The sequence below is a fragment of the Oryza glaberrima genome, chromosome 8 (assembly GCF_000147395.1).
Source record: "Oryza glaberrima chromosome 8, OglaRS2, whole genome shotgun sequence".
NCBI lineage: Eukaryota > Viridiplantae > Streptophyta > Magnoliopsida > Poales > Poaceae > Oryza > Oryza glaberrima.
Window position 1 is genome coordinate 6,712,917 of NC_068333.1, and position 15,819 is coordinate 6,728,735.

Genomic DNA, 15,819 nt, shown 5'->3' on the forward strand with positions numbered 1-15,819 from the left:
CTGCGAAGCTCATTACAGCAGCATCTTCGCAGTACAGCAGCATGAGCAAATTGCAGTTTCATACTTTCATGCAAGTAGTTCTACTTTTTTTTCTAGTTTTTGCAATGAGCTTGTACAAATAATTGGCCCATATTTTATACGGATCTGCCTAATCCTATTATTATCAACTTTGCATCATTTGCTACAAATTGTGCAATACATTATGGATCTATCCATATAGCAGTATATATTTGTTTCAAAATGTGACAGTAATCCACTTCTTTTATAGGAAAAAGAGTTTCTTCTGGTCCTCTTGGCGCAGGTTATCAGAATGTGAGTAACATACATGCTATGTCAACATCTTGGAAGGATCACAATTATAAAGTATCTATACTGCATTAAACGAACTTGAGTATACCATAACATAAAAAGGATTATTTCACATGACAATCTCAGGTTTCAGGATGCTTGATTTGATCTCTTTGTGCGGGAGAATAACACCGCCGTTGGTATAGACCTCATCACCTACATGTACGTCCTCTCCCAGGATAGTCATATTTTCTATCCGTGCCCATTGTCCAACAGTTGAGTGCCATCCAATAATGCTGTTTGATATGCAAGCATGCTTCTTAATACGCACACCACGCATCACCGTGCAACGGGAAAGCCTCACACCATCCTCCACGACGCATCCAGGACCGATAGCAACATCAGGACCAATCAGACAGCCTTCGCCAATCTTCGCACTCTCGTGAACTAGCACATTCCCAACAATGTGTGCTCCAGTGGCTAACCTGTTGGCTGATCTCTTCCTAAGTGAATCCAGATAAAGGCGCAAGCCTGTAATGTAATCCCTTGGTTGGCCAACATCCATCCAAAAACCTGGAAGGACCATAGCAAAGAGCTTTGCATCAGCTGAGATTCGAGGAAAGACCTCTTTCTCAATTGAAGTTGGCTTTAGCTCGATGCGGTCCAGGACAGACGGGTTCAACAAGTAAATTCCTGCATTGATCTTGTTGCCTACAAATATTTTTGGTTTCTCAACAAATTTTTCCACCATTCCAGTGGCCTCCTCCATAACCACAACACCATATTTTGATGGTTCGTCCACCTATATTGAAATAATAGTCAGTATACACAATCAACGAGTTTATAATCCAAGAAAGTGGTCAAAGAAAGGATCTACCTTGGTGACCATAATTGTTGCCTCACCACCATGGTTCTTGTGAAATTTTATGAGCTCAGCAAAAGGGTATTCACTTATGACGTCACTGTTGAGGACAAAGAATGGCTCACCAGATCCATCCACAAGCTTGTCCCTTGCTAGAGCAAGAGGGCCAGCAGTTCCCAAGGGCTCAGTCTCTTGGGAACACGTGATTGTGATGCCAAGCTTATCCTCAAAGTCCTTCAGGAAATTGAGCATTACCTAAAAGACGAATACAGAACAAACCAATTAGAATGCGAAGATAGTTATACTTATACCATGAGACAACAGTAAAATATTATCTCCTTTTTACCTCCGGGCGGTAGTTGATGGCTAAAACGACTTCTGTTACTCCAACTTCTTTCAAGGCCTCAATCTGCATAAACCAGAAAACTTTTAATTCAGAGCTCATTACTCTCCTCAATCCTCATGCTCATGTTTGCTGGAGCCAACCTTTTGGATATAAATGAAGTACTCTTGATAACCGATTGGAATTTTCAAGGACAGAAAATTTGGTGTGATACCAAAAGAGTTCTCCAAAATCATGTAACCAAATTGATAAGGAAAGAAACAGTTGAATAGTAAAAAGGTGCATTCAATCACATGCAAATGCCACCTATCATGGATGTTTAGTTGTTACACCATGTTTATGTGGGGGTAATAAACAAATCAAATAGTATTAATGTTCTTTGACCAGTTTAACACCCTCTCCCTCCTTTCATGGAGAGGCCAGTGTCAGTGTTGGAATGTTGGTAAAGAATACTGTACTAATTAACTTGTGCCCAATTCATCGATTGGCATTGCAAATTAAGTGCTCTTATTACTCCATCAGAGTACTAGCGAAACCACATATTACCTGATGCAGAATCATGGGCTTGTTCGCGAAATCAACAAGAGGCTTTGGGAAACTGAGCGTTAAAGGCCGAAGGCGAGTGCCGAAGCCTCCAACCAGAATGAGCGCCTTCATGGTGAATCGCCTCCTGTTCTTCCCTCCCTAATCCCTACTCCGGCGGAGGGATCCTCAAGCAGGCTTGGGAAGGGGAACCTGCCATTGCAACAGACAAAATCAAATGTGAAACTAGGTTGGAGCATCAATAACAAAGAAAGAAAGATTTCGATTTGATTGCTTGCGGTCGTGGCAAAGCTCCAGTGAGCTGCTTTCGTACCAATAGGAGGGATCAGCCTGGAAGATCTCTCTTCCTTCTCCACGACCAGACCCCTTGGAGGTAGGTAGCGCAGCTGCGGTCGAAGGAGGAGCCTTTGTGCTGTGCTAGATTGGGAATCGAGAATTGGATGGGACTTTATAGAGGCGAAGTGGAGAGGCGACGCGAGGAGGGGAAGGGGGCCCACAGTAGAGATGCGGTTGTGTACTTGTGTGTGTCTCGCTCTCACGAAAGAAAATTCTCGACCACAGGTGACACGTGTTCCATCACAAATCTCAAAGCAAATCCCATCATCTCCACAATCTCGTGTTTGGTTTATGGGTAAGGTATGATACGTTAAACTCATCAAGTTATTGGATATCTATATCTATAAACTATATATATCTATAAGTTATTTTATATCTATATATCTATATAGAAACAACGGACGAAGCGGACTAACGGAAGCCTTACGAATTTTTTTATTAGATATAGATATCTATATACCTAATTAAAAAATAAGTAAGGCTTCTGGTTAATCTTTTCGTCTGTCATTAAGAGTGGGCCCACACGATAATTCGTCGCTAATCCACGATCCGAAAGCGTGGCCACGATCTCTTACGCCTGCAAATAAAGGAGAAAAGAAAAATAAAAAGAGAAAACCTTGTTTGTGGAGCAGCCCATCCAAAGCAGCCCGGATTGGATTAGTGACGAGGCAGCCCACCCAAAGCAGCAGCAGGCCGGCCCAGATAGCAGCCGCAGCCCACCAGCGAGCCCACAGAGCGGAGGAGAAGCAGCCCACCAGCCCAGCACAGTACTGCACAACACTGTAGCAACCGAACACGAATAAAGTTTGGACTCACGCCAAGCAGGAATCGGATAATAAAAGAAGCGATTTTATTACTTAAAACATGTAGTCACCAATATAGTCACCAATAAAATGAATTATTTACCGACAAAATAAATTATTTTTTAAAATAAAAATAATCACATGTGTCTTTCTTTTTTTAAAAAAAGAAGTAATCACCAACAAAATGAATCGTGTTTACATTTGGATTTTTTTCCCCTCATCAATTGCTCATTCGCCATAGGACACCTAATCACATCACTTTTTTTTCCATTCATTATATAATTTCTTCTATTATTTAGAGTGAAAGTTATTCTGCGATATACCACATTTTTTTTCTTTCCTTCTAATTATTTAAGTGAGCGGTTATGCAATTGGAGTGCAATGAGGTTGATCTGATAGCCAGCAAAAAATTATTTCTTGTATTATGGCTACTCTTTACAATATGAAAAAAATGCTTATCAATATTGAGTACCAAAAAAATAACAAAGTACTGCAATTGACTCATAATAATACATGACAAAAAAGTAAATATTTTTTGTGGTTTCAAACTTTAGTATCCATGTCAGTGCATTTAGAGCAGCAAATAATTATATCATGTTAGCGTCTTATTTGCACTAGAAAGATTCGATTCGACTATAAAGACCTCAATTTACATTGTGGTTTTATGCTCCCACACACTAATTACTATTTCTGTCTTCACCCATTGCAACGCATGGGCATTTTGCTAGTAGATATAGATATAGATATAGATTAGATATAGATAGATAGATATCTACCTACCTATATTATAATTAATAATATAATAAAAATATAAATCTATCATATACCTACCCCTAATTAAAAAATTCAGTCCGCTTCGTCTGTCATCTGTATGTTTTGAGTCCAAGTCGGTCTTCAAGGAAAAAAAAAATCCCCGTGCTAGATACCCAAATTAATCAATCAACCAAAAACAGCACGAAAATACCAAACTTAACCTAGATATCATGAATTTGATCCCAAGAAATCTAATCCCCCAATTCGATCCATCTGAGCCAAGACACAATACATAAACGATAGAAAATGAATCACGAAATCACAAATCCAAAATCATCCAGGGAAAATTAACTCACAAAAACTAAATCAGTGACGCCACTGGTCATGGGAGGCGAGGACGCCGCTTCTACGAGGAGGGTGCCGCCGCCGAGGCTGTCGACACCGTCCGTTGTGTTGTGGCGGAGAAGAGGGTGAGGACGCCGCCGAGGAGCCAGGGGGAGGGCACCGCGGCTGAGACGCCGGCTGCCAAGGGAAGGGAAGGGAAGGGCGCCCTGGGTGAGTGGTAGGGGAAGCGACGTCGTCGGTGGGGGGAGAGGGAGGGCGCGCTGGCTGAAGGGTAGGGGAAGCGGCGTCGCCGGTGGGGGAGGAGGGGGCCGGAGAGAGGGACTGAGGGAGAGGAATTAACGCGCAGGGGAGAGAGAAGGAGAGAAGGTGGGGAAGGAAAGAGATAATAAGGTCGATGGGGCCTAAGCATTGAGACGCCGCTCTCCTCTAGTCTAGTCTCATCCCAAACACTTATTTCCTCTAAAGCGACACATGTCCCCCCTCCTTCTCTCCTACCATGTGGTTCCCAGTTCTTTTGCTCCCGGTGAGATGCAGGGTTTCCCAAACCACCAGAGCCAGGGTTATCGTACCCCGACGGTAAGCACGGTTACCGCGCGGTAACCGTGGTAACTGTGAAAAACCGTACAAAACCGTGCAAAATTTATCAAAGATTTAAATTATTTTTTAAATTTATTTAAATTTAAGGAGGTTACCGCGGTATTTATATTACCGTATCCCCGCGGTAAGTCCGGTTACCGGCGGTAAGGGAAACCCTAGTGAGATGTTGAGCTTGGGTCGAACCATCCACGCGGTGTTGAGTGCCGTTGAGCTCATAATGGTAGCCGGGAATTGGAGTCAAGGCATCAAGCTAAGCCCTACCAACTTTTTCTTCAAACTTCCAACTTTTCTATCACATCAAAACTTTCCTACACACATAAACTTTCAACTTTTTTCTTCAAACTTTCAATTTTAGTTAAACTTCCAATTTTCGCATGGAACACACCGTGCTGCCGTCCTACTGATAAAAAGATAAGTCATGTGCATGCATTATCTTCTTTTTTCGAACAGTCAGGCCGTTGCCGACGTTTTATATAAAGAAGAATGTGTCTCATTTTAAGAAGAAACAAGACCAAAACTTACAATGCGCAGTTAATTAGGAAAAACTGAACGAAAACCACAACACTCTAACATAAGCTACCAACACCGCGAAAAAAGAAAGAATGGCGAAGCCCAAAACAGCCATCGATAAAGAGCTTGTTGAAAGCGACACAAAGGCTTCGACTTCGCGTGGCAAGTGTTATCGTTGCCGAGTTTGTCACCTAGCGACACAGCAGCTTCGACTCCACAGCTATCACATCATCATTACCAAAGGCATCGCAGAAAACGAGCAAGACACCGACTGTCCACTTTGAACATCAACCCAAGCCACTTGAGCACTACTACTTGTACACAGCTAACACCAACCTCCCTCGAAAACTTCAACGTGTTATCGTTGTCAAGCTTCATCGCACCCCAATAAAGTAGCTCCGACTTCACCTAGAAGAAAACGGAGAAAGTTGGACGCTTGCCACATCCAAGAGCGGCACCCAAGAGACGAAGGCCTCGCCGAATTGCTAGGCTTATAGAGCTTCGACGTAGGGGGTCCACGAACGACCATCCTTGCATGGAAAAGGTTCTTGGTAGTGAGGGAGACGCCATAGCAACGCCTCCAAGGAGGGGAACGACGCCTAATGGCGCCACCGTCGTCAAGCCAACCAAAGGCCAGCCAAGGCTTTCGCCAGCGTCATCCAAAACCACACAACCCACCCGCACAACGTATGACGCCGGACCGCCACATCATCCCTCTAGCCACCAAGCCTAGCCCACCACCCACAACTTAGGCAGGCTCACGAGTCCACCGTGCCGCCAACCCGCTGCCATGCTCTGCTGCACCGACCCGATCTGGCCAAGGCGGCCGTGGATCCGGCCGTCAAAGCTCGACAAGCCAACGTCACCGCGAGCGCCCACACTCCGCTGCACCGCTGCCACCGTCACCACCGCAACCGCCGGTGGGCGCAGCCAGTGGCTACCACTATCTCCGCGCCGACGAGAGCCTCCCGCAACCGCCGGTGGCGCGCCCGCCCCCTCCGTCGCAGCACCAGGCCCCCGCCTCCGTCACACGTGCTCGATTCCCTCTGTGGCCGGCCTCCCGTAGCCTTCCCCGCGCCGGCGAGGCCACGCCGGCCCCCACCTCGCCTTGGCAGCTCGCCGTCGTCATCCAGACGGCGGATCTGGCCAAGGGGCGCCGGAACCGGCCGTCCCCATCATCGGGCCGAGGGTCACCATCGTTGCAGCCTTCCCGACACGTCGTCGACCTCTGCCCAGCGCGCCGCCGGCCTCCTCCGTGCGCACACCGACCACCTCCGTGTGGACACCAACTGGGACACCGGATCCGACCATGAGAGGCCCAGATCTGTCCCCACCATCGTCGAAGCTGGTCGCCGATGACCACCACTTGGGGTCCTCCCTCCGTCTTGGCAGCGCCCCGAGCCGCCGTGCCTGCGAGAGGAGGCAAGGAGCCCCGCCGCCGCCGTCCTTGCACCCACCCGGCTTTGCCAGTTGCCGCTCGGGCGGCGGCGAGGCAGAGGGGAGGAGGAGAAGTGTTCCCGCCCGTGCCGCCCCGAGGCTGAGCGGCAGGAGGGCTTCTCCCCTAGGGTACGTGCCTGCGTTATCAATTCCAATCTGCTTCTTGAACTGCAATGCAAGGAGTTGCCTCATGATGAAGTTATTCAATGATTAGATTTTGTATGCCATTGAGTTTAGTTTGTATAGTGAATTTCACTAATAATTTTTGCTGGTGACTGAACTTGACTGAGCCTTCAAGGATTTCTTCGTGCAGTTGAGCCTTCAGGGTTATAAATAACGTTGATGTTTTGATGATTCTTCTCGATAAACGTCTCATGCGACTATGCGAGCATGGATGCTGGTAAGTTTCTCTGCTACATTGAACTCGACGCCTCTGTCACGCCCAGAAATTTCCGAACCAGAATTTCTAAGCTAAATGTGTATTAAACCCCTGTCTAGGACCAGCCAGGGTACACAAACGACAATTGTTGACATACAGATCCACGTCTTACAAAAATATAAAAGATTACAAATGCAGCGGAAAAGATAAAAGCGAGCTAAGCCTGAAGACTTGATTCCTGCAGCGGGCGACTCCATTCCACAGGCATCCTTGACGGCAGCGACGAAACTAACTTCTTTGAGACATCTTCAACTGAGAAGGACTTCAACTCTGGTGTGGGGAAAAAGAGAGCAAGACTGAGTACTACCCACTGTACTCAGCAAGTCATACCGGAAGAGGAGGTATGATGCAGGGTATATCCAAGGGAGGCTAAAGGTTCTTTTGCATAAAGCTAGCATTTAAAAGCAGTTGTTGAAAGCAGGAAAACAATTGCAGTAATTAATCAATATTAACCAATCACTGTCCAACGCTACACCACGTTGCAACAGGCCCAACCAACCACCTGAACTACGCCAGTTCATTAGCTAACTAGGGGTGAGACTAATCACGGTGAATCTGGTCGACCGCCCATAACCGCGGGCACGGCTATTCGAATAGTTTTACTCTGATCAGAGGTGTACAACTGTACCCACAAGACACAGCCACACGACACGTTCCCGTGCGCCGACATGCCACCACGACATACCGGAAAGAGGCCGTGACAGGACCCTTCGCATAACCCTCTCTAACCGATCGCACCACACCTTAGGGTTCGCCCCCGTCCCCAGCAGGCAACGGGCAGCCCCCCTTTCGTGCCGTGGTGAATCCGGAAGCCGATCAACCGGACACCCCGGCCGACCCAACTCCATCACGCCCACCCTCGCCTGGGTACGTCGGCTAGAGAAAAGCTACACTACAAGCCCAGCCGTTGTCCACGCTAGCTTGTGGTAAGTACGATAAGTTCTTCCAGGGCATCCCGCGAACCGGTCCTTATTTGCCATGGGCACGACTAGCAAAACCATGCACCCACAGCCCACCATGTAGTGTATTTTAATTAACCAACACCATTACGGTGGCACTAAACCAAAGCTATGCCAATAAACAAGTCTATGCTTTAATGTGATCCCCCTTTGTGCACTAGTTGAACTAAGCATGGCTAAGCATCTCCTAAACCAACATCTAGTCATTTTAATACCCAAGTTATCAATGGCGTAAGGGAAACAACATATAGCTGAGTAATAGGACCCATCCCACATGATATTGTAAAACAATGCAATATTTAATAGAAATGTGGGACATTTGTAAATTGGGTACAATATGATCAATTGTAATGTATGACTTGCCTTGCTCTCGCACTGATGGAACCACAGCAACGTCTTCGAGAAACCACGAATCGACGAAACGACCGAAATCTACGCGACAAACAAAGCACACAAGCAAAACATGCTATAAGTCTACTGAAACAGGAAACCAAACCATTTTTAATGGATTCTATACATTTTTATGAATTTACTGAGACTTGAATGGACTTAATCGGAGCTCGGATGAATTAGTTATGATTTTTAGAAGATTATATGTGTTTTTACTATTAAAGAAAAGCCTTAATGTATTTATTGCGCAATATTGCCCCAGGGCTGACGTCAGCAAGGGGGGCGGGCGGCGCCGACATGCGGGCCCCACGGGTCAGCGGCTCGAGAGAGAGAGGGAGGGGCGCTGGCACGTGGGCCCCACTGGTAGTGGCCCAAGGCGGGAGGGGGTGGCGTCTGCCGGGCTCGGCTCAGCTCCAAGACGGCCGGCCGGTTAGGCGAGCGGCGGCGGCAAGCGGCCACCGACGGCGGCGACCGGTGAGAAGACGGCGGTGGCCGGCGACGCGGGCGATGGCGCATCGCGGCGACGCGCATGCGGGGAGCGGCGGCGCGCACGAGAGGAGGAGAAGGGGAGGGAGTTCTCACCGGGGTTTGGCCGGCGACGCGGGAGGAGATGACGACAAACGGCGACGGTGAGCGACCGGAGGGCGACGTCGAACGGCGGCCGAGCTCCAGGACACCCTAAGAGAGGAAATGAGAGAGGTTAGAGGAAGAGAGGGTGTCCACGGCGAGCGAGAGCCATGGCCGACGGCGGCGGCTATGGAAGGGCTCACCGGCACACGAAGAACGACGGACTTCGATGGCGGAATTCGATGGAGGAGGGGTGGACGAGGTAGCCCTCGGCCGTGCGAACCCGAAGATGACGACGGTGCGGCTCGGCGGCGGCGCTAGCGGCGGCGAGCGGCGGCCGAAGAAGTGGAAAAGGCGGTGGCGGTGGCGGGTGTAGCGGCGCGAGAACGATAGAGGGCATGGGAGCGGGCGGCGGAAAGAGGAAAAAGGTGGAGGGGAGTGCGGGAAAGCTTTGTTGGGGCTCGGGAGAGACGGACGTGGCCGGGGTGCTCCCGATTTCGCCGGCGACGTGGGAGGTGGAGAGAGAGAGTGGGAGGGGATTCAAAATTGAATCCGCCCCTTGCGAGCGCGCGCGCGAGAGCGGGAGAGGCGGGGGAGAGGGCGGCGACGTGGGTGCGAGGTGCGGGCGCGGAGCGGAGGCGCGACGTGGAGCGGAGAAGGCGGCGGCGTGGAGCGGTTGGAGCTCCGGCTCCAACGGCTAGAGGAGGAAGACGACCGACAGGTGGGCCCCACCTATCGGCGCCCGAAGGAGAGAGGGAGGGAGGGAGGACTTTGGGGAGGGGAGGAGAAGCGGGCCGGCGCGGGAAGGAATGGGCCGACGGCCCAAGAAAAGGAAAAAAGGAGGAAAAAGAAAAGAGAAAAGGGAAAAAGGATTTTCCCAGGGATTTAATATTGCGCTGTGCTTATTTTAATTGGTTAAAATTATTTCCAAGGCTCTGAAAATTCCACTAAAATTCCTGTTAGCATATTTTGACATGTAGAACCCAAGAAAAATTCCACATGCCGATTTCGATTATTATTTGCATTTATTAATTTGAGGAATTAGCTCTAGGTTAAATTAACAATTTCTTTAGGCGATTTATTTAACAAATTTTAAAGCTAAAAAGGGGAACTTCAGGGCGTGACAAACCTACCCCCCTTAAATAGAATCTCGACCCCGAGATTCGGAAGAGCTGGCGAAGAGGTGCGGATGAGCGGCCTTCAATTCATCTTCTCTTTCCCAGGTAGCCTCTTCTTCTGAGTGGTGGCTCCATTGAACTTTGCAAAACTTGATCACCTTGTTTCTGGTCCTTCTCTCACTGGTCTCAAGGATACGAATCGGCTTCTCCACATATGTCAGATCTTCCTGGATGTCAATGTGCTCTGAGCTAGCTTGTTCCTTGGGTACCCTCAAACACTTCTTCAGTTGAGACACGTGAAACACATCGTGGATACCAACCATATTAGATGGGAGCTCAAGCTGGTAAGCAACTTCACCTCTGCCTTCCAAGATCCTGTATGGTCCCACAAAGCGTGGTGCCAACTTGCCTTTGGTTTGGAAGCGGTGTACTCCCCGAAGCGGAGTGACACGAAGGTACACATAATCTCCTGCTTCGAAAGTGAGTTCTCTTCGGCGGTTGTCTGCGTAGCTTTTCTGTCTAGATTGTGCAATTCTCAGCCTTTCTCTGATAGTTCTGACTTTTTCCTCTGCCTCGGTTAGCACCTCTGTCCCGAACAGTTGACGTTCGCCTGTTTGATCCCAGAAAAGGTGTGCGGCACTTCCGGCCATACAACGCTTCGAACGGTGCCATCTGTAGACTGGCCTGATAGCTGTTGTTGTACGAGAATTCCGCATAAGGCAGACTTTTATCCTATGCTCCACCAAAATCGAGCGCACACGCTCGCAGCATATCTTCTAAGATCTGATTGACCCTTTCGGTCTGACCATCAGTTTGCGGATGATAAGCCGTTCTGAAATTCAAACGAGTCCCCAATTTTTCTTGCAGTTTCTGCCAAAATTTTAAAGTGAACTGACTCCCTCGATCAGATACTATCTTCTTAGGTACCCCATGCAGACACATGATCCTTGCTAAGTACAGCTCTGCCAACCTTTTCCCCATATAGGTAGTGTGCACTGGAATGAAATGAGCAACTTTCGTGAGGCGATCCAGGACTACCCAAATTGAATCATGCCCTGACGATGTCCTGGGCAAACCAGTGATGAAATCCATTCCGATTTCTTCCCATTTCCATTCCGGGATCTGAAGGGGTTGTAGCAGTCCTGCGGGCCTCTGATGTTCTGCTTTGACTCGCTGACAAACATCGCAGAGTGCGACGAATCCGGCTATCTCTCTTCTCATGCTGGCCCACCAGAATTTCTCTTTGAGGTCCTGGTACATTTTAGTACTGCCGGGATGAATTGAATACTGAGTTTGATGAGCTTCTGTGAGTATGAGATCCTTCAGTTCTTTGTCGTCAGGCACACACAATCTTTTTCCCAACCAGATTGTGCCATGCTCATCCTCATGGAAATCTCGAGCTTTTCCAACTCTCATATTCTTTTTCAGCTCAGCTATTTCAGGATCATTTACCTAAGCTGCTCTGACTTGGTCCACGAGCGTAGGCCGTGCCTCTAGGGCAGCTACGTACCCGTGTTCCACGATGCCCAAATTTAGGTGCTCAAGATCTTGCTGCAATTTGCCACACATGCCTTCAGTGCATAAGGCATTGCAATAGCTTTTTCTGCTCAAAGCATCTGCTACCACATTTGCTTTGCCTGGATGATAATGTATCCCCATGTCATAATCTTTAATTAACTCCAGCCATCTTCGCTGTCGGAGATTCAAGTCAGGCTGAGTGAAGATGTACTTCAGACTTTTGTGATCAGTGTATACTTCATAGCGGTTGCCAATAAGATAGTGCCACCAGATTTTCAGAGCATGAACCACTGCTGCCAACTCAAGGTCATGAGTGGGATAATTGGTCTCGTGTGGACGCAACTGTCGCGAAGCGTATGCGACCACTCTGCCTTCTTGCATCAACACACATCCCAACCCTTGGCGAGATGCATCACAGTAGACTTGGAAGTCTTTTGTCTGATCTGGCAGAATTAGAACTGGTGCAGAGACTAACCTCTTCTTGAGTTCTTCAAAACTTTGGTTGCACTCAGCTGACCACTTGAATTTTTCATCTTTCTTTAGCAACTGTGTCATGGGCCTGGCAATCTTAGAGAAATTTTCGATGAACCGACGGTAATAGCCCGCAAGTCCAAGAAAACTCCGGATCTGAGAAACTGTCTTTGGTGGGGTCCACTTTGTAACTGACTCTACATTTGATGGATCCACTGCCACACCTTGAGCAGTAACGACGTGACCCAGAAATTTGACCTCCGATAACCAGAAGTCACACTTGCTAAACTTGGAATATAACTGGTGCTCCTTCAATTTCTCGAGTACCAGACGAAGATGTTGCTCATGTTGTTCTTCAGACTTTGAATAGATAAGTATGTCGTCAATGAACACTACGACAAACTTGTCAAGAAATTCCATAAACACTTTGTTCATCAAGTTCATTAAGAAAGCCGGTGCATTGGTGAGTCCAAATGACATAATCGTGCACTCAAACAACCCATACCGAGTGGTGAAGGCTGTCTTGGGAATATCCTCTTCCCGAATTCTCAACTGATGATAGCCTGATCGCAGGTCTATCTTGGAAAACACCTTAGCTCCTTTTAGCTGATCAAACAAGTCATCAATTCTGGGCAACGGATATTTGTTCTTGATTGTGACCTCATTAAGGGCGCGATAATCAACGCACATCCTCTTGGTCTTGTCTTTCTTCTCCACAAAGATAACCGGAGCACCCCAAGGTGAAGTACTCGGTCGGATGTACCCTTTCTACAGCTGTTCGTCAACCTGCTTCTTGACTTCTGCTAGCTCATTAGCTGCCATTCTGTACGGCCTCTTGTAGATTGGAGCAGTTCCGGGTACCAAATCAATCCGGAACTCGATTTCTCTCTTCGGTGGCATTGTAGTGAGGTCTTCAGGAAATACCTCAGGATATTCTTGTACTATAGGAATATCCTCCAATTCCTTTAGACTTTTCTTCACTACCTCTGTCTGATCCACAATAGCAGCCTGATTCAGACTCGCTATGGACTTCTGCGACACTAGAGAACGGAAGGTGATCTTCTCCCCTTTGTCGTTGGTTAGGGTGATGGTGCGACTTGCACAGTCGATCACTCCCTTGTGTCTGGTCAACCAATCCATTCCGAGAATGACATCTAGGTCTTTGGATTCGAGAAGGATGAGGTTGGATAGAAACGGTGATCTTTTGATCTCTATAGTCACCGAGGGGCAGTAGTGTGCTGTCCTCATGTCATTTCCAGGGGTATGAACCTGCATCGGTATTTTAAGTTCCACTACCGATAATCCATGTGCCCCAGCAAATCTCTTGGAAATGAAAGAATGCGAGGCACCTGAATCAAAGAGAACTGTTGCTGGATATGAGTTCACTGGAAATGTGCCCAACACGACCTCTGGTGCTGCCTGTGCTTCCTCTGCATACGCATGATTGACGCGGGCCTGGATGAACCTGGGTCCAGCGCGCTTCAGCTCCGGACACTTGCCAGCAAAGTGGCCATGCTTGCCACAGTTGAAGCAGGGTCCTGGCTTTCCTACAGACTCCTTCTTGAGCTGTTCTGACTGAGCTGACACAGCTGGTAAATCTGACTGAGCTGGTGCCATTAGTGGTGGTAGAGTTGAGTTGTGGTCATGCTGCTCGGTACTGTTGCGACTGCCACCGTTGTAGTCGTTGTTGAAGTTACTCGGGTGATAGGGACGGTGCTGATGGACGATCATGGTGGAAGGCCCACCTTGCTGTCCCGTCATGAAGCGAGGCTTCTGATTGTTCCCCTGAGGAGTCCCGAACTGAGCTGCCTTTCTTTTACGGTCCATTTTGTTGCGTTGCTCTTCCTGACGGATAGCCTTGTCCACAAGCTTCTCAAAATCATCATAGACTCCGGAGATCAGCTGGTTGGTCAATTCATCATCAGGACCAAACAAAAACTTCTCTTGCTTCTCAGCATCGGTGCGCACATCCTCAGGAGTGTAGCGTGCAAGGTGGTTGAACTCATGCAAGTACCCTATAACTGTCCTGGTTCCTTGATGCAGTGCGCGGAACTCTCTTTTCTTTTGTGCCATAATCCCCTCAGGAATCTGTGCCTTCCTGAAGCTTTGACAAAACTCTGCCCAAGTAACCTCCGTTGCATCTGGACGGGTCACCACGTAGTTATCCCACCAGGCAGAATCGGGACCTTGCAACTGATGTGTAGCAAAAGCAACCTTCTCTTGGTCATTGCATTGCAGAAGGTTCAGCTTCTTTTTAATAGCACGGAGCCAGTCGTTGGCCTCCATTGGGTTGGTGGTGCTTGAGAAAGCGGGTGGCTGGATACGAAGAAAGTCTAATAGTTTGGACAGATGTGATGGTGGAGGAGCAAACCGCTGGTTCTACTGCACCTGTTGCAACACCTGATGGTGGTGTTGCTGCATCTGTTGCATCATCATTGTCATCATTTGAGTGACCGTTGGGTTCCCGGGCGGTGGGGATGAACTGCTGTCAGATGCACCACTGATATGAGCTCCATGGGTCTGCTCTTCGCTGCCCCTGGCGTCGTTGGAGGCACGGGGATCATTCCCTGTCTTCACCATCTGGACGAGGATAGGTAGAAATAAGAGAAATTAAGAAAACAAAGGGCTCGACAACTAATCTTTCTTGAAAATTTAAGTGCAATTATCTTAATCTTGATTAAAACACTGAAAAAGAGGCACGCAATTCCTAATTAAGGCTGTCATACCACTCAACATGATATCAACCACCGACTAACCCACAAGCAACAAACCTAAACACAAAAACTAGCAAGCAGTCAAAACTAAGAAGACGATAAGGCTAAAGGCAACGACTCTGAAGCTCGGAGCGACGCTTGCGATCGAAGAACAGGTCTGACTTCTAAAGTAGACAAGGGATAGGAATCAATGCATGCTCAAATCCAAATTTAAACAAAGCAACAAATGACTCAAACAACTAGCCAAGCATGATGATTTTTATGCATGGAACATTTTTCATGAACCCAGACAAAAGACACTAATGCAACTGACTAAACAATAACTTAATGCATGAAATAGATGCATGATAGGAATGATGCGCATAAAGATTGCATCCTAATGAACCTAGACACAACTTAATGCATATCACCCAGCAAATTCCCGACCGACTGTCGATTAAATTCCAAATAAGATTTTTCTAAAACACCATACTATTCCTAGTCGATAAATCCAATTGAAATAGGGATCAAGATTTTTCCCACAAATCAAAAGAACAAACCCCAAAATTTTCCCGAAACAAATCCAAGTGCAAAGAGCATATGCAGATGAAAAAGTTTCAGAGGGCTCTTAGGGTTTCCAGTTGGTTTGTCCTACGGTCAAGGTCGGCTCTGATACCAACTTGTCACGCCCAGAAATTCCCGAACCAGAATTTCTAAGCTGAATGTGTATTAAACCCCTGTCTAGGACCAGCCAGGGTACACAAACGACAATTGTTGACATACAGATCCACGTCTTACAAAAATTTAAAAGATTACAAATGCAGCGGAAAAGATAAAAGCGAGCTAA

General features: G+C 47.6%; 1 protein-coding gene across 2 annotated transcripts; it reads right to left on the reverse strand.

Moving 5' to 3' along the window:
* Positions 1 to 243: 243 nt before the first annotated feature.
* On the reverse strand, positions 244 to 4,666 carry LOC127782337 (probable mannose-1-phosphate guanylyltransferase 3). 2 transcript variants are annotated; one of them, XM_052309499.1, is made up of 6 exons: positions 4,285 to 4,666; positions 2,989 to 3,152; positions 2,040 to 2,228; positions 1,497 to 1,559; positions 1,166 to 1,405; positions 244 to 1,090 (listed from the first exon to the last, which is right to left on the reverse strand). In XM_052309499.1, the coding sequence occupies exons 3-6, from the start codon at positions 2,148 to 2,150 to the stop codon at positions 419 to 421; spliced, it is 1,086 nt and encodes a 361-aa protein (XP_052165459.1). In that variant the 5' UTR covers positions 2,151 to 2,228; positions 2,989 to 3,152; positions 4,285 to 4,666; the 3' UTR covers positions 244 to 418. The 2 variants fall into 2 exon arrangements, with proteins under 2 accessions (XP_052165459.1, XP_052165460.1); XM_052309500.1 differs by lacking the exons at positions 2,989 to 3,152; positions 4,285 to 4,666 and adding an exon at positions 2,350 to 2,974.
* Positions 4,667 to 15,819: the final 11,153 nt, after the last annotated feature.

Bases quoted from the DNA above. Each gene is read 5' to 3' on its own strand.
- LOC127782337 (XM_052309499.1), bottom strand. From the start codon at position 2,150: ATGAAGGCGCTCATTCTGGTTGGAGGCTTCGGCACTCGCCTTCGGCCT. The intron at 1,406-1,496 runs GTAAAAAGGAGA...TTCGTCTTTTAG, and splicing joins CCATCAACTACCGCCCGGAG to GTAATGCTCAATTTCCTGAA. The intron at 1,091-1,165 runs GTAGATCCTTTC...ATTTCAATATAG, and splicing joins CAACAATTATGGTCACCAAG to GTGGACGAACCATCAAAATA.